General features: G+C 44.1%; 1 protein-coding gene across 2 annotated transcripts in view; it reads right to left on the bottom strand.

Annotated features, from left to right (window-relative positions):
- LOC119442303 (E3 ubiquitin-protein ligase RNF13) overlaps positions 1-25063 on the bottom strand; it is a 37781-nt gene that overhangs the window by 6620 nt on the left and 6098 nt on the right. For both annotated transcript variants that reach the window (XM_037707134.2, XM_037707135.2), the window contains exons 2-7: positions 22461-22624; positions 20498-20587; positions 17178-17303; positions 11762-11879; positions 8553-8649; positions 7209-7314 (exon numbers count right to left, since the gene is read on the bottom strand). In XM_037707134.2, coding sequence (XP_037563062.1) covers positions 7209-7314; positions 8553-8649; positions 11762-11879; positions 17178-17303; positions 20498-20587; positions 22461-22571 — 648 coding nt within the window. In that variant the 5' untranslated portion in view covers positions 22572-22624. The remainder of the gene's footprint in view (positions 1-7208; positions 7315-8552; positions 8650-11761; positions 11880-17177; positions 17304-20497; positions 20588-22460; positions 22625-25063) is intronic.

The raw sequence follows: 25063 nt of genomic DNA, 5'->3' as shown, positions 1-25063 counted from the left end.
AAGGGGATAAAAAATGTGCTCATTTGTACTTTCAAGAATAAAAATGCTAACAGAAGCCTAGCACTGCCCACACTTTTCTCGGCTTCGGGAAGGAGTGTTGCGGGAACACTCATGATGATAATGTGAGTGCACAAGCCAGTGCTCTTCGCCATAAGCAGCAATGATACAAATTTTGTAATCATGGCTGACAAACGTAAAATTCTACAATGTGCCAGACAGAAGCACTAGCCACAAAGTCAGTTCAGACAAGGCTAGATTTGGTTGAATAGCAAGCTTGAAGCATCCTATAATTGCAAAAAAAACTCGTCTTGCAGTGAACATGAAATTGTGCGGCCAATGGTATTGTTTGTGATGCTTACTAGTATCCACTGGCACTATCTGCAAAAGTACATCAGATGAGGCAAATATACACCCAGGTGCAACGCATTGAGACAGCTGGACGGAAAAGGGTGGTTAAAGCTAAGTCTAATAGAACCCCGCTGATACGTTTTTCACGGGACCGTTAAAAAAAAAAAAAAGCAAGAGCCGGGAAACGCAAGAGCCGAGAAACAGAAAAAATTGAGAAATGAGAGTAGTGTTGAACTGCACACAATTTTATTTTAATTCTTACGTGTAAAAAAAGTTGTAGTGTCGCCTGAAAGCCGAAGCATCGATTGCAATAGCAAATTAGTTGCAATAGCAGCTATACAAAGTAAGGATAGTAGTTTTATCGTCCGTATAAACTTGTAAACATTCGCTTATTAACGATAGTATAGACCACTTATAACATAACCGCTTATAGTGCAGGACCAGATATAGTACGGTCTTTTCAGACTCCCGTTAATTTTCCCATAGCACTCCATGTATACACGTATCGCTTATAGTGCAGTTGCGGGAAACGAAATATCGGTTACAGTGCGGCTGCCTGGGAGTACGGAAGTCAGCGGAGACGGCGAACGCTCCCCTCAAGCGGGCGCCCCAAGGAGTGCTCGAGGAAGAAAGAGAGACGAAGTGGAGGAGAAGGGCGCGTGTGGCGAACGAACAGCCAGTGAGGCTGAAACCAGAATCTTGAGTGCGAGTTGTGAAATATCACGGCGTGCATAGCGAGCGAGGGCCACGAAACTGCCAACGCCAGCCAACGCTCGCTTCACGATAACGGCAGTAGATGAAACTTAAGGGAGCGGGCGGCGCCGGCACATCACAGTGAAGGGCGCACGCGGAGACCGTGGAATGTGAGGGAGGAGGGCGGCAGGGGAGCGGATTTCGCCTAGGCAACTCCGCCGCTTCGGTGGCTCCCCTCGCCCTCCCACGTAGCTCCCTCACTTTCGACTGTCACCGTGCGCGCCCGCCGCCGTCCAGGCGCCGCCGCTCCTGCCGGCCCGGCGCCAGCTCCCCGAAGTTTCGTTTTCTGCCGTTATCGGGAAGCGGGCGTTTGCCGGCGTGGGCAGTTTCGTTGGCCGGCCTGGACAGCGCTGTTGCTTCCCTCTGCGCCGTAGCCGCAGCGTGCAAGGTCAACACGTGACTAGAAAGTAGAGGGAGCATAAAGGAGAAAGAAGGGTTCACTGCCATTTTATACACGTGACTACGGTAGCAGTGGCTGAGACGTCGGCACATACACGCATAATCCGGCGCAACGCAGAATCGGCGACCTTGCCATTTGAGAGAGGGCCAAATTTCCGCCGCGTTTTTTTCTTTCTTTTTTTTCCGATTGCGTGCAACGTTGAGGGGTCTCTCCTAAGCTTTTACTCTATGGCGGTCCATCGCTTCAACGCAAACTGCGCGCCAAGAACACACAGCATGCACAAAGCTAGGAGCCGCCGACGCACCTACACTGCCTCGACTCTGCCCCCAACGCAGACCGCTTTCAAGATACGGCCCACGTGACCGCACGCCGCCGCACAGTACGTACGCAGTTGATGCCAGAGTACAATGCCGCCCGCGATCCCTCCCTCCCCCTCACTCCCTCGCAGTTGCCTCGAGCACGACAGAGGAAGGCGCGCTTCCTCCCGCTTTCACGCGAGATTTAGCCGTGGTCATCGGCTCCCCTCGCACACTTTCACTCACACATACAGCATACGGCGCGCGGTGACGGCATTATCGCCCTTGGACTTTATACGGAACATCTATGCGCCAAAACACAATTTTAGGGCCACAACGCATCATAAACACCACCGTATTTGCTATCTAAAGAGATAGCAAATACGGATCTCAAAGGCCATGCTTTTGCTGGCGGCAACCGAAAATATGGTAGATGTCGCAGCCGGAATTTTGGGCGGCCAATCCCATCGTCAAGCCACCGAGCCAAGTGACATGAAAACTCAAAATGGCCGCTCTGGCCGGCGCGTGGTGGCAGTTTGCAACGCATGATGCGGGAACGGTTCCACAGTTGCGACGCAACAGCGGGGTTACCAATGCATTGGGTCCTACGGGAGCTATGCCAGGACCGGCCAAAAACGACGTAACAGCCGGGAAAACACAGCACCCGGGAACGTAACAGCGGGGTTCTACTGTATTCTCTGGTGCTCTATTAGGCAGAAAAGCCCGTAATCGAAAAGGGGGAGATGAATGATAATACATGGAGTAATGAATGGCTGGCTGAGGCCAGAGCTGGAATGCCAAATGCACAAGTAGAGAGTGCGCTTCAGAAACAGCCAGCAGACGAATGCACCCTCTGTGTGACACTAGACGAGACCACCGAACATCTGATTCTTCAATGCCACAACATGTCCCCACAGACTTGCACGCTGTCCTTGGCTGCTGCTCTAAGCTTCAGACAGAATGGGGACAAGTAAAAAATTATTGAGAACAGAAGGATTGGTAATCAACAGCAGTGCAGGCTGTGGAAGAAGAAACCGAAAGTCAGTCTTGCATTTTTGTTTCTTTGTAGTATATTTTTACATCTATGGCCTAGCCGCTCGGATTTTGGCAAATGGTTACAGAGGGTACGGCCATACCCAGAGGGTACGGTACAGAGGGAACGAACTTCCACACTGAACTTTGAGCAGCAGAAACAGACACTTCATAAGAAGCCAACAAACAATGACACCAAGGACAACATAGGGGAAATTACTTGTACTTAGTAATTGAAATAAAGAAATGATAAGTTAATGCAAATGAAAATGGATGAAAATAAAACAACTGTCATTTCTTTATTTCAATTACTAAGTACAAGTAATTTCCCCTATGTTGTCCTTGGTGTCATTGTTTGTTGGCTTCTTATGATATGATTAATAAAAATCGGGCCCTTCGGTTCCCTTTCTTCTCGTTCAGAAACAGACACTGCAACACGACGTTGATTGTTCGCTGCCTTGGCTACATGGAGTGTAAAAGAGACGTGCACCGCTGCGCATTTGCTGCCTCGCTGTTAGTGTTGCCAGACTTGATAAACGTGTTTTTCAAAACAAAAACTTATAGAGTTTTCATTCTATTAACTGTTGTTAATAGCCAAGCACTTTAAGGGGGAACGTGGCTTTGAAAATCAACTTCCTCATTTCTTCATGGATTTTGATGAAAATTGGCACAAATGTTTAGAATGTCTCTCTGATACTTCCATAAAAGTTTCAGAGTGATACCTTGAGAACATTTTATTGAGCAGAAGTTTACCCTCTTGAACTTTCTGGAGGGCCTGGGGAGCTTAAAAAACATGATGGAAGGCTCGTTGAGTATTGACTGCATAGCTCAATGTGTGCTGAAGGTCGTGACAGTCTTACTTTTTTTTTTCGCAACACAAATTTTTTAAATAGTCATTTTTCAAGTTACCTTCGCACCAAGCACACTTTCGGGGTGAACGAATAGCCACACCATAAGTTTATAAAAAGTCAAGATAAAATGTGAGACTGTCTCGACCTGCACTGTAGTCCAAGGAAGGTGCCAAAAAAAACAATCAAAATAGGCTAAACGGTAACGAAGAAATCAGCTCCAGAAACTGAGCAGAAAGGCGAAAAAACACTTTTGAGAAAACGGCTCTCAAAGTTTCACCTTCTCTTCAGTTCTCTAAAATGCACCAAATTTTTAATCTTTGATGTGTTTTGTGATGTAGGGCTTCTTGGACATGTGGCCTCTGGTCTGCTGCGCCTTCGTTCTGCCTTTTTCATGTTTGTATGGCATTCTTTATTGCTGCTCTACAAAGAGCATGGTGTCTGGGTTTCAAACCAAGTGAGGTGCAGAACTATGTGGGCATAAATATACAGTAGTTCTAACGTTGTATCTGCAGACTGTCTCACTGATAGCAGTCTCTAGTGCAGTCAGTGAGGCATTGTTTTCTTTTGGTAGAATCGACCATGTTACTGAATGAAGGCTCTCAGCAGCCTTCTGAATCATCTTCCATTGATAATGGCTATGGAGGTTAGGAGAGCCACTGATAGATAGGCAGCAATGCAGCTGCTAGGTGTTTTCAGCCTGTACTTTTGTATGATGCCTCACTTCTGCAGGCAGGTGTCTGTGCCAGCCCAAGTGGCCTAGTGAACAGAGCTCATGATGAGGTTCTCTTTATGAAGGGGTGGTATGATAGGTATTGTTACGAGATATCGTGGCATTACGATAATAAAGTCGGCGCGCGATGTGCTAAGCACGGGTCCGAGGTGCCGATGTGCGAAATGCTTGGTCGCGGGTGCGAGGAATAGACGCTCAACGAGCATAGTCGCGCAGTCCGAGGTGCAGACGCGCGAAATGCCTAGCCGCGGGTCCAAGGAATAGACGCTCGAGGAGTCGACACTCGATGAATGATGTGCCGACACGCGAAATGCGTAGCCGTGGGCTCGAGGAGCCGAGGCTCGATGTGCTTAGTCGCGCAGTCGGAGGCACCGATGCACGAAATGCTTAGGCAAGGATCCAAGAAGTCCGTGCGCGATGTGCTTGATCACCAAGTCGGAGACGCCTACGCGCGAAAGGCGTGGCCGCGTGTCCGAGGATTCCGTGCCCGAAGTTTGGTGGCGAAGTCCGCATCACCGATGCTCGAAATGCTTAGCCGCGGGTCTGAGACGTCCACAAAAAGCGGGATCGGCCACGCTACTTCGATGTCCGCGTAGCGCCCGTTTTAACACTCGTCGAGATTACGGAAACTGTCGAGAGCTCGCGAGGAGATTAAGCTGCAAGCATTTTAGCAGGCTGGCATTGTACTGCCTGGCTACATTATGCAGTGGCACGAGCTTGTAGCTTGTTGCGTGTATAGCCTGTCTACTGCATGTGTGCCTCACGTTTCACATGCAAGCCTGCAAGTGACTGTGCAGCGATGAAATGGCCCAGCGGCACGCAGATGTTGCAGAAAGTTTTGTTCTCCAACAGCGATGTTAGTTCATAACCTTTTTGTGTAAAGAGACATTGTGATGATTCATGTTTACTTTAGTTTGAGTTCATGAAAGCCTCCTCCAACAACAGGCGTCTAGTACTGCAGCCAGAGAGGATACCATTATCGAAAGTTGGCGTGAAACGGGCCTGTCACTGGCTCTCTTTCTCGATGCCACCAGCCATTCCGTGCCACAGATGCAAACAACCTGGAAACCAGGCACAGTCAGCTTTTAACTCTAAATAACTCTAATCTCTCGTCCTCTTTTTTACCTCAAGGCACTCGACCACATGACGGACGCTGGCAGCACCAGGGAAAAAAAGACAAACGTACAGCGGCTCATAACCAGCTGCCGGAAGTCGGACGGAGATCTCCCGTTGCAACATCTGGCGAGCATGCAAGGAACTTTCTGATCGATCCAGGTCTGTGGCAGGTGTCAGATTTTTCGATGCTGAGGGTGGCACGTTCGCCACCAGGCAAAGTTCACTGCTTTGACGCCGGTTTCTCACACCACGTTGCCCAGCCTTTACTCTTATAAAGGACACGAGCACACATAATGGCTTTATCCTGAGGCGCAAGCACTCACCAATAGCACAGCACCTCCAGGCTGTTCACAGTGTCAGCTGCATCGGTGAGTGTGCCCACACTAACACTGAGTCACCACCAGGGTTCTCCTCGGAAAATTTTGAGGGGTGGAAATTATTGTAACCGTGGGAATGGGGGGCAAATAAGCTTTCTTTATTCCTTTTTTCTAGAAGAACATTCCATAATTTTTAATGGTACATTCAAGAATTTTGCATTTTGGACGCAATAACGAAACAAACGTGAGCTAGCGACACAGCCTGCTACGATAGCTAAATGTCACCGAGGCAAAGAAATACACAGCCAACCACTATCAAAATGCGTGTGAAATGCACGCCAGCAATTCAAATCTTTATTGGCCAATAAGAGCGCCTCTCCTATGTGCACATGGAAGCAGTAATAAATTGCAATTCTAGTTTTCCCACTTTACGATGGTACCAAGACAGCAGCATTGCATTAATGAAAAGCCGCGCATTACGCGGTGCAATGGTACCTTTAGAAGCTCGATTTTCTACCACATTTTTGTTGACAGCAAGCTAGAAAAATTTGATTTCGTCAACTTGTATAATATTTCCCAACATGATAAAGAAACAGCTGTAGACCATGGAAAAAACAAAGAATAGAAAATTTTCAACAAAATGGCCATTCTAATTGCCGAGTCTGCCCCCCAAAGGAGTAGGCAGCCGACAAGAGTAGTGGGTGGTAAACTGGAACAGTGGCCCAGGACTGACCCATCCGGCGGCGCGCAGCTCACATTTTTCTGCTAGTGTGGCGGGACATCATAGGGCAGAAATTCGCAACTCTGTCGACTTACATTATAGGCGGCCTATGCTGTACCTTTAATTGTCATTTTATCACCTGCAATGATACTATGCATAAAAGAATTTTGAAAGCAGTGGACAAGAACACCCATTTTTCTCGAATGGGTGTTTGGTAGCCAATTTAGCCGGCTACTGCACAAATGGCACGAGAAAAAAAAAAATCTTTTTTCGGCATACATATTATGATGGCTTACTACTATGTCAAAACAGAACTCGCATGACTTTAATGTAAGAATCGGTGTTGGCACAATGCACCACGTTGGACATTTGAAATGGCACAACGCAACTGTTTGAATGAGTGACAAGAAATGGAATCGGGATCCTTCAATAAATGCTCGATCACCCAAGCATAACAGCACAACCTGAAGCAAGAGAGGGCTTGTTTCACAGGCTTAGGGCAAAGGAGCTGCGGCTTTGACAAGTAGGGCACATCTTTCACAATACTGGTATGAAGAACTGCTAGGTCATGTTGAATTAGCGCATCAGTGCATACTAACACTTCTTTAGCAGCTAGAAAGAGAAAGACACCTCATGCCACCTACCACAAATCCTAGGAGTCCAATAATGCAGACCCCAACAATTGCTAGGAAGGGCAGCAGGTAGCTGAATATGCTCTGGAAGCTCTCGGGGTAAAGCTTCACCTCATAACTGCAAGAAAAAAGAAAGTATATAAAGAAACAATCAACTGAACAAAGATTAGGTAAAAATTAAACAAGTAATAAAGACAAAATGAACGGAATTAAAAGTGTGGTATAGACCCTCCTCATACTTGTAAAGCTGGCTTTCTTGTGAGGCACTTTAATTAATGGCGGTGTAGTCACTTTTGCAAACAGCGTCTACAAGCAAAGGTTGCCTGCATTATGACCTATAGAAAATATAGAGGCATCTCTCTTGATGAAACCATGCACCTCAGAATGTGCAGCTAGCACTTTGTCTTCATTTGAAAGATGATCAGTGCTGCCATTAGTTGGGCAAATGTGCAGTGCAGAGAAGCACACTTGCAAATTAAGCACACTTGGGAAAATTATGAAAAGAAAGTATTTGGGCCTAACTGCAATGAAATTTCACTTTGGCGAAATTGGTCATAAATAGTAGTGTACACAACCGAAGCAATTTTGGCAAAACTACAGGGCTGGTAATTGTCTTGCACGTGATGGTGCACCCAGTTAGCAGACATTACGCAATTCCTAAGCCAGGTCTTGGAGATTTTTAGCACGCCATGGATGCAACCCTATCTTGGAGGCGCATACTCAGGCGCTGAGCAGGTTCTCAATGTTATGAATTCTGTGCGATTACTGGTGTGCGGAATGGTGGAATTATTCTTTTTTTCCAGTTTCAGTATCAAAGCATACAGTTTTTTGCAAGCTCTTCATGACATATGCACACGTATTTCAAACTTGTCACGAAGGACACTATCTGAAACTAGTGCCAGGATAATGTAAAGCTATTCCAATCTGTTTTTATTCCAAATACGCCATTAGCCTTCCGTGATAGGTTAGAATGGCTTGAGCCCAGCCCACATGGGCGGGTAACCAAAACAGTCGCTTTTCAACCAAAGCGATCATCTGCGAACGACTAGGTCGCACAACCTCGACAAGTTGTTGGTGTGAATGGGCCCTATCAGTCGGCACACAGGACTAAATGTAAAAAAACATGCCATTTAGCCCTATTTAAACAAATAACCATCACAGTTGCCGTACTTAACTGGCCCTAAAACAAACAAGAACTACTCAAGAAATAAAGGGGAAAAAAGGAGGAAAACAGCTACTCGAATGCAAAGCCAAGGGGAGGAGGAGGAAAAAGAAAGGCAGACGGCAGGGAGGTTAACCAAAATAACGTCTGGTTAGCTACCCTACAATGCAAAGCCAAAACTGCAAGAAACTTACTCGTCTTTGTAAGTATACCGCTTGAGCCGAATCCCAGTTTCTTCACTAACAATAACAGCATAAATATTAAGGTCATCTGTGTCCTTCAAGCCATTTCCTAATAAAAACAAGAGAAATATAATATCAGACTGGCTGCTGCAGCTGTTGCTGTCAGTACCTGAAGATCTTAATGAACACATGAAGTAGCCAACTACAATGCAATTACAATCAGTTCCCTCAAAACACTGAGTACACACAGTTCCTGGCGAGATTTTTACCAGGTAATCTGAATACAGCACACTCCTATCTAGATAAATTTCACTGGCTAGAGCTTTAGTGTGCATATTTGATGTCCAGAAGAACAACTCATATTTGTCCTTACCAGATTTAAATGCAGATTCTAGCAGCATGGTCAATCTCTGCTGGTTGTTTTCGTGACAACAGCTCAGCCAACACTACTAGATTACTCAACAGTTGCTCAACTGCTTCACTGCATGTGACTCCTTTCTGTTGCCTACTGCGTCGGCCAGACAAAGTACACAGTGGGCCCTGTCACACAGCAGACAACAGAGAGGGGTCCCACGCAATAATCTTGGAGACCAAGCCACACATGACCACTCGTGCTTGTTTGACGTGAAGTGGAATGCGCAACGGAATTTGCCCAGTGCACATGGCGGGCAACCAAATGCAGTAAAGTCCTGCAGCACTTTAATGCAGTTTAAAAAGTGGCGTTAGGTTCAGCAGCATCCTTCACTCTGCAGCTAATAGCTGTGAGCCTGCGATACCAAAATGGATGCAAATTTTCTAATGCGTTTCTAATGTAATGAGCATAAGGCACAGCCTTTTAAAAGCACTGATAATTCTTGTCAACACCAGCTAGCGAAGCCAACAAAAAGAGACCTTTTGGCAACGCCCAACTGCCTTGCACTTTCTGAAATTATTCTTCCCCACGTGGCAAACACCTGACGTAGGGAATTGGATTGCAGCAGTTACAGCAGGTATAACAAAACATGCGTTCATAGCACACTACCAGCTGCACCTGAGAAAGAGAGCAGCGTGGGCGCATTTCGAACTTGCCGTACGTTTCTTCTCCTGGCCTTCAGGACGTTGTGAACATGTCAGTTACTTTCACGGTACTACCCTATGAAAGGGGTTTAATTCAGCTTCAAAGCACAGTGTAGGCCCAAGTAAACACTCGCCAGTAAGCATTGTCGGCGCTCCCAAACAATGCCCCAATTGGGCTTCAATGCCTGGAATGGGTGAGCTTTAGCTCATTATCCCAAGGCAGTGAGTCGAGCCTCTCAGATTCTTTAGCATAGTCTCTCAAAGGAAGTGGTCATTGCTTTTTGGATAGTCGGTGTTTTGTACATGAAGAGCAATGAGTGCCTTTATGTGTGCACCTAAGCCATTTCCTTGGTTCCCAAGAACATAACCCTGCAGTGGTAGGCTCCCACATGATGCATGCACTTGCAGCCACAGGGTCGGTAAGTAACATGCGAGGCAGAGATTGCGTGCTGCACAATATTCATGTCTCACGTGGTTTAGTAGTAAGCAGACGGTCTTCACTTGGTGAGAAACCAAGTTGTGTGGTGTAGTGAATACACATGCATGCTTACTCCTTCCAATGCTCAAGCTGAAATGAAGCCCACAATGTGCAAAATCACCTAATTGCTAGCCAGACAATATATCACCACCCAGGTATCACAAATGAACAAACCAAGCACTCCTGCATTTATTAGTGTTTTGAATAACTGTGCAGCACATAAAGGCACAAAATTTTCATGCAACAAAATTTCACACTTTCTCCCAAGTGGTGTTTTTTTTTTCAATTATCCCTAAATTTGCCAAACTTGAACATGTCGAATTCCAGTAACCTGTGAGGCCTCAAGTTAACCAATCTTTTTTACTTTGTATTCAGGAAAAAGTTTAGCATAAGAACCTGTAGTCAAATTCTCAACAGCAACAGCAGAGGAAATGTATGGTAGCAAATAAAAAGCTGCAGGAGACCTCTAAAACTTTTGCTTCCACAAGTAAATCAGTCTTGACCATTACATTTTTCATGACATCACTGCTACTACATGTGCAAAGAGCACTTGAGCAAACCTCCAAGTAAGCAAATGCCACATTCACATAGCAAATAAACTCAGCGATACGTGGGCCTGTGTACACCGTCAAGACAAGGTGGAAAACAAGGCCAAGTGTTTGCTGTTGTTGTAACAGCATGGCACCATGTTGCATTATCTCATGGTTCTCTGAAGCTCACCACTGATTGCCAGAGTAGATAACGCTTTCCTGCATGCAGACAACACAAAGGAAAGCAATCCCCGGCCCAACCCCAAGATGAGTGCATTCGTGTGGCACAGTTTTCTGCCGACCCATCAGGAACACTACTCTTAATAACACATTGTTTCAACACACAGTGAACTAACCAAAATAGTGTATTTATACAAATGTAGACCTTACCAAAAGTTAAAGGAACTTAACAACAAAGTTGAAGTGTGCTTGCTAAAAGCAAATATTGCCTGCAAGTGCCATTTCAGGGCAATGTGCTGTATACTGCCATAAAGCTGCATCACACTTCAACGAAGAGTATCAGTGAAATGTAAATGTATGAAACGAAAAAAACAAAAAATTGCCTGGAGCCTTGCATGTGCCATAAAGTTTTTTTTTTTTAATTATGGGGTTTTAAGTGCCAAAACCACGATCTGATGATGAGGCATGCCGTAGTGGGAGACTCCAGAATAATGTGGAATGCCTGGGGTTCTTTTATGTGCACCTCAATGTAAGTACACGAGTGTTTTCGCATTTCACCCCCATCGAAATGCGGCCGCCGTGGCTGGAATTTGATCCCATGACCTCGTGCTTAGCAGCCCTACACCATAGCCACTAAGCAACCATGGCGGGCTTTGTGCCAATAAGTGTGCTAGGTCATCTTTAAAAAGATTTGAATGCTGTTACATGCAGTTGCTATTTGCATTAATTACATTTTTTCTTTTTTTTTCTGATTTTTGCAAGAGAAGACAAAGATTTGTCTTGTGCGTATACCTTATCATATAGAAACTGCATCTTATTCAACTTCGGTATATTCTAACTTCTGATAACTCAAACAGTAATCTGTGGTCTTTAAGAGTTTGAATACAAGTTAGCTGTAAAGAAATTAATGCAACGAAATTACACTTAGCACAAATGCTGATGCATCAGAAAATAATTTGTGAACAAGATAACAGTACCTCTGATAGGGTAGTACTTGGGTTCTGGCGTAATGTGGGTATCGAAGGGGCCACTATTGTGCGTTTTACGGTCATAAATCACAGCCACATCATAACCTGCTTCTTGGGCAAAACGTGCCTGAAACAAGAAAATCCATAAAGATAAGAATGGTGCTAAGTTTTCAAATTCATATGAAGATTATGAAAGCCCTTTTTCAGAAATACAATTACCCAGCAAGTTAAGAGCAGACAGCAGCACTGAACATAATAAAATGTAGAACAAGTTTTGGAGTTATTCCAGTTTGAAGTATAAATGAATGTCCAAAATTATTCCTATTACAGCAGAACCTCGTTCATACGCTTCAGAAAAAATAGCGAGAAAAATACACTACCTGGGAAAACGAGCGAACCACCAGTCACTAAAAAATCTGGCAGACTCAGTTGAAGTTGACACCTATGTAATGTGAAGTGTGGCACGAATTGTTGCAGCACAAGACACCAACTCATGCAAAGCTGGTGGGGCCCGAGCGGCCCAATACACGCATTGTCGTTCTTGTGACTTTGGCAAGCTTAAAGTTTGTGCCCCTCGAATTCAGCCTGCATCAGCAGCTTCTTCGGGCAGGGCATTTTGGTGGGAAGTTTTGACATGCCTACTCGTTGAGAATCGTTGCAACAAGAGATGCCAACGCAAGTCGAACCAGTGGAACATGAGCAGGTCAAAACGTGCTTCGTTGCATTCCTGCTGCATAGTGTTTTAAGACACTGAGGTGGAATCAAAACAATATCGAGTTGATGGCTGACACAGGAATACGATGCTGCCAGGGCAAAACATGACGCTCACTTGGTACCGCCTGCAGCAGGGAACAATGGTGGGCGCATTTGGATTATCGCCAATTAAAAGCGCGCAGCACGCTTCCAAAGGCACTATGCCACACATGCTGTGAAACAGAAAAAACAGATAAATGAAGATGCTTATCGCAATAGGGTTGGCAGCGATAGCTGTGAATGTACACTCAATTCAAATGAAGATGGCAAGTGGCTACTGCCCTCGATCGTGTGCACCTCGCACCTCTTTTTGTTCACCTGGGATGTAGTGGCCGGAAAACATATCATACGATCGCACTTTGGCGATGTACAGAACATTGGTGCCCAAAGATTGTAATTTCCGAGAACATATCAACCGGTAAAAAAGAAGCGTAACTGTATTGGGACATTTTTGTATTCTCAATCACGAACGTTGGCACCACGAAATCATACGAAACAGGATTGCATTAACAAGGTCCTAATACAAAAAGTATATTATGTTTTAATACAAAAAGTATATTATTTGAACTTCAAATATTAATAACAAGCATGCAGCTCATATCATTTTTTGAAGGTCTCTCAAGCCAAGAAGTAATGATTAGACAAGCCCTGGGGTTAATTTTAACCTCCTTACCACTGATTTTTCTGTACAGTCACCGACGAGTAATTCAGACAAGCTCAATTATTCGAACAACTTTGCAGCACTGCCACATAGACACCACGTTAAGGACAACCGATATTTCAGACTCTGCCTGAACGACCGCATGATAATTCAGCAACCAAGATGAGCAAAATGTGCGAAGTTTTTTATCATGATACGATGCCAGTGCCACCAGGAAACAAAGTACTAAGCTACCAACCGAGCACGCAGCTATGGAACTAGCCAAGTCAACACCCTGCATGCGACAGTCTCAGGAAAGCTCTCTGGTTGATATTAATTAATTTTAATGCATTGCCATTCTTAGGGTACTTCACGCACTTTACAGGGTTCAAGTATTCGCCATATTTATACCAACACAGAGGGCGACCTTTTTTTCTCAAAAGTATTGCAAAGTGATCTACCGACGTATATTCATGACCAAAGAATATTGACCTATATTCGTGAGCAAAGCTAGCAACAGTACCAAGCCAACAGAGTTCCTTATTTGCTCACGCACTGTAAAGTCAGCCTGGATATTATCCACATCTGGCTTCAAGACATTCTGCATATCCAACGCACCCGACGGCACCGAGGACTACGTTGTTTGGGGTACTGAGGACGCCCGTGAAGCATCCAACGAGGATGACTGTTCCGGCAGTTCCGACAAGGACGCAGTTTGTGGAATCGGCTAGAGAGATTAAGTAGCCGAATTCAATATGTAGGGGTCGACCTATATCCCTGTTTGACTTATATTTGAGCAAATACGGTATCTATGTACAGTTACGCCTCCATATAACAAAGGCAGATAAAATTGGCAATTTGCTTTATTACATCGAAATTTCGCCACATTGACATTTTGCTTTTTATGCAAATAAGTACAGTCTCCAGTAGATTTTTCATACACGGAAGGGTCTGCTAAATTTTCCAAATTATCGGACAATTGGAAAAAACAAATTTGAATGAGAAAAGAATTCATTTTGTTGAATTTGAGAGTCGGCGATGAAAGATATGGTGTCATGCCATGTGGACATTATCTTCGCATTGGGAGTACAAAGCGAAAATAGCCACGCTTTCGCGTCCACTCCGCGCCCGTGGTTCGTCCGCTGTGGAACGACGCTATCATGAAAAGCGCAAGCAGCGGGGAATGAACAGCTCTCACTTCGTGTCTCCAAAACTCGAGGTTATGCAACCTCCAGTACTAAACATGCTGGAAAGCAGTGCACGTGATGCCAAGCCATCTCGGAACATCTACTCTTTGCACATGCGGCAGGTTACCTCTAACACAGGGCAATTGATTGGACTTTATCCAGAACATGATGCTGCTCAGCTTCAGTGGTCGCTCTTAGTTGCGCGGCGTGCGACTTGAGAGGTGCATTCGCAAGCAGTCGCATGTAATTCAACCGTTTCGCTAGGTGCGTCCGTGAAAGTTTCCATTTATTGTCGTCATTCCTTTGCAGCGGCATTGAAATTTCGCTGCATTGAAATTGTGTATAAACACAATGCGTTATATTGAGGTTCTAAATAGATGCTGTTCTATGGAAAATAAGTTATAAAAGTTAAATACTTTGTTATATCGAGGTATGTATTTTGTGTATGTTTGTATGTAACAGTTTTCCCACCTACCTGGGGAACTGGGCAGTTGAATGGGTAGCGTATCGGACTGCTGTGCTGAGGAAACAGGTTTCAAAACCAACCGTTGGACTAACTCGGGGTCACTGGGTACATGGCAATGTGTGTACATATGTGCTGCTCTTCAACGAACCTCTTTCACGCCAGTAAGGTCTTGATGAGGGCTAGTTGGCTCATGATTTTGAACTGAGCTTTGAACAGCGCGAATAAAACAAGGACACGAAGAAGCGCTTGTTTGTGGTATTTGTTTCTTCGTGTCCTTCTTTTATTCGCGCTGTTCAAACCTCAGTTCAAAATCTTTCACGCCGACATGGGTCACTGTAGATGCGAGACTGGGTAGGTACCGCTGCTAAATAAAACCCTTTGACGCCAACTTTGGTCACTGGGTAAGTGCCACTAGGAATGCGCTGCTCTAACGCGGATTCGAACCCACATCACAAGTGTTCCTCAAGGACAACAACCCGACACAATAGCAGGCTGCGCCACAAATGCACTGGGTATGTGCCGCTTTTCAATTAAGGGAGGACGCGGCTTTCGGTACCAACTTTCTTGTTTCTTGGTGGATGTCAATGAAAATTGGTACATAGAATAAGAACGGCTCTATGATGCTTTCATAAAAATTTCAAAGCGGTACCATGAAAACTTTTTGCTAGACAAATTATTTCTTTCTTGAACCTCGTGGAGGGACTGGAGGATTTACGAAATCAAGTGAAAAGTTTGTTAAATACTGTATGCACAGCCAAATGTATGCAGAAGGGGATAGCGTTCTCAAAATAATTTTTTTTCAACACTAAAATTTGTAGTTTATGTTTTCTCCAGTCCCACTGCAGTGAGCACGCTTACACTGCAAACAAGGAACCCTACTACGAATTCTTAAAACACTAGGATAAAAAAAGAAGAGCGCTATTCCCTAAAGTACAGTTCAGTGAGTCTGACAAAACAAACGCAATCAAAATGTGTAAAGTAGTTACCAAGATATCTGCTCCACGAGCTGAGCAACATGCCAAAAAAACTGTACTGAGAAAACAAGGTTCAAAGTTGTCAAAATTTAATAGGCACCAGGGTTATAGTCCTTTGTGTCCTTTGCGATGCGGCATCGCTTGACCATCTGACCTGATGGTCTGATGAGCTTTTGCAGCTTTCTTTTTCCGCATGGCATCTTTTTCGGCTGGGTTCCTGAACAGTTTCGCCAATACGCGTGAACGATGTTCCATCCGTGCTTGATGTGCTCAGCTGCACGTCCGTGTCGCGCTGCATGCCACCGTCATTGTCACTGCTGAAGTCGCCGGAGCAAACTTTGTTTTAGAGATCAGTGGCTTCGACTTACGAGCACCAAATTGATGCGCAGTCTTGCGTTTCTTCTTGAACAATCGCCGGCCCGTGATAACAGACGAGAGCCGTTCTCCAAGCTAAGAAGGGCCGAGCTTGACAACGTTTTTCGTTTCTCTAACAAGCGAGTGCCGGTCCGTTATCATGAGTGAGATACGATCTCTAAACCACGCCGCGACGAGTTGAAAAGACGCGAAATCGGCTCCTCAGCGCCGTCAGCGCGGCGAGCAGACGACCTTTCCGCCGGTTGCTAAGGGCAACCGCCCGGGAGACCAATCCGGAGCCGCGTACAGTCACGTGGCGCGCGCTGCCGATCAGAAACCGCCGCGAGACCTTGAAACTTTTGCTTGCTGTGCGCTTGCTCTTGCCTGGTGCAGCTGGACGAGGCGCCAGATTTGAAGACGGAGAATCACGCTATCCATAGAGACCAAGATGGCGGCGCTAGGTTACGCGGTTGCGGAGATATCGCGGCTTGAAAAATTCCGTTTTTTTCGCTATTTTCGAGAAACTCCTCGCCACCTTAGCTTCGATAAACATTTTTTACATCATTTCCGCGCGATTTCCCATGACGAAATTTTGAAATAAAATAGAAAAGAAGTCATAGAAACTGAAAATGTGATTTTACAAAAAATCGTTTTTTTGGCCAAATATTGCGATGCGAAAGCCGCGTCCCCCCTTAACGCATTTCACACCAACGCTTTAGTGGGCGGCGCCACGAAAGCACTTGGTAAGTGCCACTCTTCAATGAAGCTCTCGCCAACTCGGGTCACCGAGTATGCACCACTGAGTGTGCAACAGGTGAGGGAACAATTCTCATCTTTTCACCGCTGGCGCATCCTAAAAATCCACAACTTCCCCGGCTTTTCCTTCTTATCAAATTTACATCATTTCTACAACATACCGGAGTGCACTTCTGATTCTCATTACTCTTTTTAAACAATAAGCAGTATCTTTCCACAAAGCCACCCCAAAAAGGAAACTATGGTCATAATCTATGATAGTTAAGCAACAAGTAGAGTAGGCTATCACACTCACTTTGTCCGAGAGCCCGCACTCAAACCTGGCAATCAGGACGAACCAGGCAAAACTGTCATTGGATGGAAATGGTGGAGGGGCAATTGGTTGACATGCTGCTAAAGGTGATGCTATGGTTAGCAAGCCCTGCAAATGAAAGTGAAATAAATTTTTGTCAGTATACTGCAAAACTGAAAGCACTGCCCAAGCATGCAATAACCACACTGATCTTTCACAGGCCTTTAATTAAGCAATGTTCCAATACTTAAGGGGGGGGGGGCATGGGCTGTAGAGATATTTTCTGTATTTTATGGCCAAACATGATGAAAATATGCTATCACTTTTCTTTAAGTCAATTAATTCAGGAGATAGATAAAGCTAAATCTCTATTGTTTCTGGAGACAATAGAAAAAATTCTGCTCAGCAGAAAGCTAATGTTATTGGATAAGTTGATACTAGAATATACAATAAATGCAGTACTTTTTCACTGCAGGATGATAATGGGGTTGTTGGCTTTAGGTGTATGTGTCGTATGCATATAGCAGTCATTTTTACTTCGAAGTTACAAGATCAAACCACCATGGCAAACCAAGAATGGTGCCTGCTGCTAAAGGAGTTAATTTTTCAATACGTTTCAGCATTCCAATTTCCTCTCATGCACTATGTCATGTACCAACATGTGTCCCAGATCTTTCATTGCTACAACACGAAAATTTAGAGAGGTGCTAAGTGTGTGTAAGCTTGTACATTTCACAACTCTCCTTTCATTTTTCTAAGATAAGGCAATAATTTAGTGGTACTCACACTTCAAAAGTGACCAACCCCCATTTAGGTTTCAATTCTGTGTCTCAGCCACTATACTGATACACGGCCGATGAAACAAGCAGTATTCATGACCAACGAAGTCAGGCTGATTAGGCGAGATAATGAGACAAAGGTGTCCAGCGTGATAATGGTTGAAAGGAAAAAAACACGAGCGCCCATGGCCATGTGTTCATCCATGTCAGGTGTTCAAGCAATGTTTTGTATGAAGGTCAGATTGACCTAGCCATCCCATGTGCCTATTGGTTATCAGCTAAACGAAGTGCCTTGCATGCCAAAGACTACATTTCATTCCAGATCATTCAAAAGCTTTTGAGAGACAACTACACGTCATGTTCAATCTAAAATGTACATTTTCTCTGTACTGTTTTTATAACTTGGTGTCTATCAATGAAAGGCGGCCGATCCAAAAAATTTTCCACAGTGACGTACACATTGTGAAGGCAAGTGCAATATCCAGATTTTATGGTAGCTCAGGGTGACATGGTCTGATGCTTAACTACACATTTACTGTCTACACAGGGAGTCATTACCAGTGTCCTCAAGCAATGTGTAACAACTTGTGAATGCACTGCCACTAAAGTAATAAAAAATGTAACTCACAATAGCAGAATAATGGGAGAATTTTTCTGTTTACTGTAAAGTTTGACTGGGTAGACAATGCAATAAATGCCACTTTAACCCCACATCTCCCTGCCATGCCCTCAGAGCAATCTCTGGCATCTCGTATCAGGGCCATCCCAGAGTCATAAAGCACTGGGCTAGAGCTTTATGGCTCTAAAAAGGATGTTTATTCTCACTCTCATGCTTCTGTTCACCTTGTCCAGTGCTGGGTTGCATATAAATATATTTTAGAAATTGTGCTTCCCCACATTCTGCTTATTCCCTCTTTCAGTCCTGTTTCCCTCTGCTTTAGGTAGGGCTGACCTTACTAGAGAATACATCTTACCTTAGCCACCGCCAGCAATATGTTTCTATTGATAACACCACATCTTCAATTAAATGCACTCCTTCTGGAGTGCCGCAAGGTTAGGACCATACCTTTTCAATATATACATAATTGATGCAGTTAATGTGGACCCAAATGTTAAATATACCATTTATGCCAACGACGACTGTGACAGGTTATTCCAGCGCAGAAACTAGGTTCTGCTTAAGCTAACCGAATGGGCGTCGTGTAATGGGTTAGTAATTAATGTTGCCAAAACACGTGTGGTTGTATTTCAGGCAAAAAGCAAGCACTTTGTACAATATAGTCTACTCCTACTCAACGGAAGCCCCATTGAAGTTGTTAATAACTTCAAAACTCTTGGTGTTGTATTTACTGAACATATGTCATGGGACTCAGATACTGATTGTGTAGCTAACAAGGCAGTTCGTGCATTAGGACTTCTCTACCGTCCCCGTGACTTACCACCAACAAAGACTAGGCTTTTGGTCTATCACTCTTTATTTATGCCTTCCACTGAATACTGTTTTCTCGTGTGGGGAACTACCACTTCCAAAAACATTTTTAAACTCAAAAGACTTCAAAACAATATGATAAGAGTAATTGTTAATAGTGCTCCCAATAATCCGGCTCGGCCATTACTTAAGAAGCATGACTTAGTTAGTTTGGACCATCTCTAATTTTAAGCTACATTTTTGCACTATGAAATGAAATGAAGAAAAATACTCATTATTTATGCACTCTGGGTAACCTTACAACGTAAACACACATACCTATAACACTAGACGTTTTGAATACTGGTAAATGCGTCCCAGCAGAACTAATTATGGTGAAGATAAGTTAAGTTGCATCATTCCTACAATATTGAATCATTTTTATGAACAAAATTTAAATAAATATAGAGTACTTCACACTCGACCAACTAAGGCAGTATTATATGCAGCCCTGATTTTATATTCTATTTTCTTTGTATGCTCTTTGTGTGTGCACAGTTTATGCTTAGATAAACTGACATTTTTTTTTCATTTGTGTAGCACGAAATTATCATGTGAAATTAATACCAGATATTTATTTCAACTCTTCTTTTTGTACTTCTCTTCAATGTGATTACAGCTTGCACATTTATCCATTTCAATGAATTTATGTAGTTCACCACGTGATGTATCAATCAATGGCCTAATGCAGACCCATGTCCATATACAGGGGGTGGGACCTTTGTCAAGCAGCCTAAAAGCTGGTTTTTCTCTCACTCCTCATATTCTGTATTACACATGAAATAAACTACTACTTTTACTTCTACATATGTGTGTTCCACAAACATCATTGACCATAAGTTTTCAAAATTGACTGCAAGGGCTGTACAAATTGTGAGGGAAAAAATAAAATAAAACATGAGTAAGAGAGGACGTGCATTATGAAGTGCTGCCTCAGTCTACTGCCTCAGTGGAGAGCAATATCTTTCTGTGCTTCACGTAACTGAAAATCTCAAAATTTTATTCCGCAATTTTAAAAAGCAAGCAGTCAAAAGTGTATGAAATGAAAAGGTAATGTTTTAGTTTCTGTTTCTTACAGGCACTCCTTCATCAGGCACCATAGCCGAGAAACTCAGCTCTTGATCAAAGAAGTGTTTTATCCCTGGTGTGGAGTTACTGTGAGGAATCTGAAAATAGAAAAACAGTAGCTCTTTATCGAAAACTGGAGAGGTTTGCCAGGTGGCACCACCTAGCATGGTACTTCAGGTGAATGCACTGACAAATAAAACAATGCACAGAGGAGATGCGACAGGCACATAACACACACAACATGAGGAAGCGAAGTATCTTGTTGAGCCCAGCAGTGTCTCAGAAAAGTTAAAAGCACCTCCCTAGTGCCGGAAACACTGGAGGCATATGAGTCTATGGGCCAAGCATATTTTATTGGTCAATGTGTGATCCCTGAGGTACTCTCAGTGAAGAGTATAGGAGGGTCCTTTGAAGTGTGAAAAGGATAAAATAGCTGATTAAGTGTGTTTTGTCCTCTCATACATTACATGCAGAGCACAGCGGCAATCCTATCAACCTGATTTTATACAAGTATTTTGCGTAGGCAACAAAGAGGTATGTATTGCAGACATACACGATCACACCTGTCAAGGCCACATCACATGCAGAAATCACACATCGCGTCGTAAGTGCGAACAGAAATGTACTGCTGCTCCAGGTTGGACTGAATAGTAAGCTGTGAGTATCACATAAAAGAAAACAGTAGCTGAGCTGTCACTCCAAGAAAAAAGTATTGGGATTTGATCTGAAGAGCTACTGTGTGCTGAATAAGACGCGCAGTCAGCTCATGTATTGCCCACTATGCCACAGTAGGATCTATTACATTATGTACAACACTTAATGCCATGACAAAGACATATATTGCTTGTACAAAATAGTGCTTACTTATGGCCTATTCGGTGGCATACCCACCCTAATACATATAACCTGGGAGTGCACTAAGCATCCTCATAGGCCAGATAACCATATCACAATGGAGCAGTGGGAGGCACAGGTCGCCCGTTCCGACTTGGCAGGACAAAAGTCCTTAATTAGCCAGGTCAGGCAGGTGGCAGAGGCCAGTGAGGCCCTGGACTGAGGGGCTCCAACCACCGCTCTTTAAAATGCTTTCCTGTCAAATAAAGTTTCTATATATATACATATGGCATATTAGCATGGTCATTAAAAACTCTCTGGTCGTGCAACGGTGTTGGTAAACAGCTTTAAAACTGTTTTACGAGAATAACCAGGTATGCAAATTATAATCCTGCTTCTTAATCATCAGGGGAGCCCGCTTGCGCTAGCAGCAAAGCTTAGTTGCTCTTTTCCTTGACCTTCACAGCCCTGCCGAGAGCACTCTCAAATGACCATTCGAATATGCCATTAGGATTATACTTCTAAAGCATGGCAGACCAACAGCGCACAGGCACAAACCTTCCATTTTTTTTCACTGTCCACTGCACTCTGTAGTGCAGTGCTAAGGGCATGAGATAACCTGTGCATAAAATGCTCGCTGGTAAGTTATTCACTCAGTTATGAACATTTCAGATCTGCAACTCCTTAGCAGTTACCTTACAAACCTGATCAATGCAACCTACAAACTCTAAAATTGGTAAAATTCATGGACACCTTAGACTCACCACACAAGCAGCAACAAACTTGGAGCAGCAGAGACTGACAAGCAACACATTGTCTTTAGATCACAGCCACTTTACCAGCAACTTTGCTGTTGCTGATTTCGCCTGCTTCAGGTACTTGCTCAAAGCAAGTACCCCTCTGATGTCCTTTCACTGTCAAAAAACTTCCAACAGAAATTTCGGAGACTGACGAGGAAATCTTTTTCACGAATAGAATTTATTTCTTGTAAAACATGACGCAACCTTCGTTATAAACTAAATTTTACAGCTCAGTTATAAACATTTCAGATCTGTAACTCCTTAGAAGTTACCTTACAAACTTGACCAATGTCACAGGAGTATGCATCACTAGCCTAAACACAAAGGATCAACTTACGGCAACAATCTCTGCCGCAACCAGTGTTGCATGGAAAAGTGCCGTGAGGCTGATGATGCTGTATACATAGAGAATGGTGATGTGGCACGGCATTCTGCGGTGAGGAAACATCACACCGTCAGCACAAATGGATCTGCCTGCCCTTGTCGTCGCATGGGAGAGTCCTGGACAAGAAAAGGTGGGGGAGGGGGGGGGGGGGTGAGACTCATGGTTACAACAAGACCACACCTGCTAAGGCTTAAGCTGAAAACACCTTCTGGTTAAGGACTATATTCTGTGCTGATAACACCCCATTTTACCTCTGCTGACCTTCATGTGGAGCTCAGTATCACCAATCAACAAACACTGGAGGTTTCGACAGTTGTCAAGAGTAACATGTTCATGCCACTAAGTCCAACAGGTCCCACCAAAGACTTTTCACACCATACAGTTGTTTGAGAGATTACCAACTCTTCAAACAGCGTGCAACACAATAAATGAGAACTTGTCATATCTACAAAATAATTTGGGCTATCACTCTGCTCAATGTGTCCTCTTTTAGGCTGTTGACTATAACAGGATCAGCTCCGGTGGCTCTAGGCCATGAAAGTTTCTCCTATAACATGTATTGCAGCTGCTGAACCATGGTATATGATTCTACAAAGCTTTTTGGGGCCGCGGTACTGCGCACGCGCAGACCATGCATGCACACCACTTAATAGTATTTTACAAGAAAAGTGAAATGGACAATTTCTCAACATCATGTGCATCTAATCTGAAATGTTTACTGCGCTGTCTTAAAAACGATATAAGGCTTCACTATCATTCACCAATTCCGACATGATTGAATCATTGTGGGGCGCCTACACTGCTCTAACTTGAGCCCCCTTGTACTAATGAAAAGCCTTATTATTCTTTATCAGCCATCCTTTCTTCACGCCAGGGTCACACCTGTTTTGCTCAAAGCTGTATATGGGTCACAGAAGTTCTTCAGACAAGTGCTAGCGCACGACATCCCAAGATATGGCACTGGCACCGTCATAGCGACATCAGTTAGCATTGGATGCATGTTCGAGGTTGTCGATGCAACTTGTGAAATGAGCATGATAAAAAGCACCGAAAGATAACAATGAGAGTTTTCAAGAGGGCATAGCCATAGTAGCAGTGGCAGCATCAGACGCACATGCAAAATTCAGAAACTTCTCAATAATGGTCAACATTGCACAAAACAAGAAAGAAACCAAACTGACTCGCATGCTCAGAACTCATGCAGATTAATATGCGACTGTCAAATACGACAAAGAAAAAAGCAGCAAGTGTATGCACTGCTGTAAATGATAATTCACTGCTCTATGTCTTGCCCTCTAAGCAAGCTATTTAAAGCTCCAGAATTATTTGTAAAGATTCAATTTCACAATATGGAGGAACATACAGTGCCACAGTTGTGGAATGCAACATACAATGCAAAGAATTTTGGAAGCGAATTATATGCAGAGTGCAGACAGTTTGAGAAAATGAGTCTCTCATAAAATCAGCTCATTTACAGTATTCACCATATAACTTGGAAACTAGGAGGCTTCATTCAGTCTCACCCTATTTGCTAGTGCATAAGCCAGGTAGTTTCTTCTTGCAGATATCTGCTCTATCCTCAAATAATTCACGGGTATAGCCAAGAAAAGCTTTAGAACATTCACTGCGTAGATTAGTGCTTAAGAATGTCCTTACACCTTGCCACTGTGACATGAGCATCATTCACTATGCATCCTTCACAAAACCTCAAAGTCAATTGCCCTTAGCAGTTGGGCTGCTTTAGTATGCAAAGCGAGCTGTATTTGAAGCAAAATCTATTCCCCGCAACAGCAAGGGCAAGATCACTCACTTGCAGAATCCTGCCCACAATGCACGACATGTGCAGTTCTTTTAGCAGCTTTGAGGGTGAGTGATAGTTTTGGGGTGATTGTATACACATTAGGAATTTACGAAATATTGGACGGAAGATGGGAGCAAGTTTGAGACTGAGTTCAACCTGAGCACACACAACTATTACTGTCTGTCGGCCTGCGCCGACAGACAAGGCAACGTTACGCTCCTTTCTTGGAACGACTGGCTATTATGCTAAGTTCATTCCACTATACGCCGAGATGGTCGACCCTCTCCGCAAGTTGCTGCGGAAGGACTCCGAGTTCAAGTGGGATTCAAAGTGCCAAACTTGTTTTGACGAAGTGCGTCGTTTCTTGTCGGGCAGATGCTTGCAGCTGTTTGACCCTGCCTTGCAGACCATCGTTACAACTGATGCTTCCGCAATTGGCCTCGGAGCAGTACTGCAGCAGCGGCGTGGTCACGATTTGGTTTCTGTAGCCTTTGCTTCCAGGAGACTGACAGACGCGGAAAAAAAGCATTCGACTTGTGAGCTTGAAGCTTTGGCATGTGTCTGGGCCTGCGAGCATTGGCGTGTGTACTTATGGGGCCGTTCGTTTACTTTGCATACAGATCACCAGGCCCTGGTAACTGTTGACCACTAAGGGGGTGGGTCGCAGACCCTTCAGAATTGCAAGATGGCATGCTAGGTTACTTGATTACAACTACACTATAGAATTTCAGAAGGGCACTGAAAACGTTGTGGC

The sequence above is a fragment of the Dermacentor silvarum genome, chromosome 2 (genome assembly GCF_013339745.2).
Source record: "Dermacentor silvarum isolate Dsil-2018 chromosome 2, BIME_Dsil_1.4, whole genome shotgun sequence".
NCBI classification, from domain to species: domain Eukaryota; kingdom Metazoa; phylum Arthropoda; class Arachnida; order Ixodida; family Ixodidae; genus Dermacentor; species Dermacentor silvarum.
This window is presented reverse-complemented; position numbering and strand designations above follow the sequence as displayed.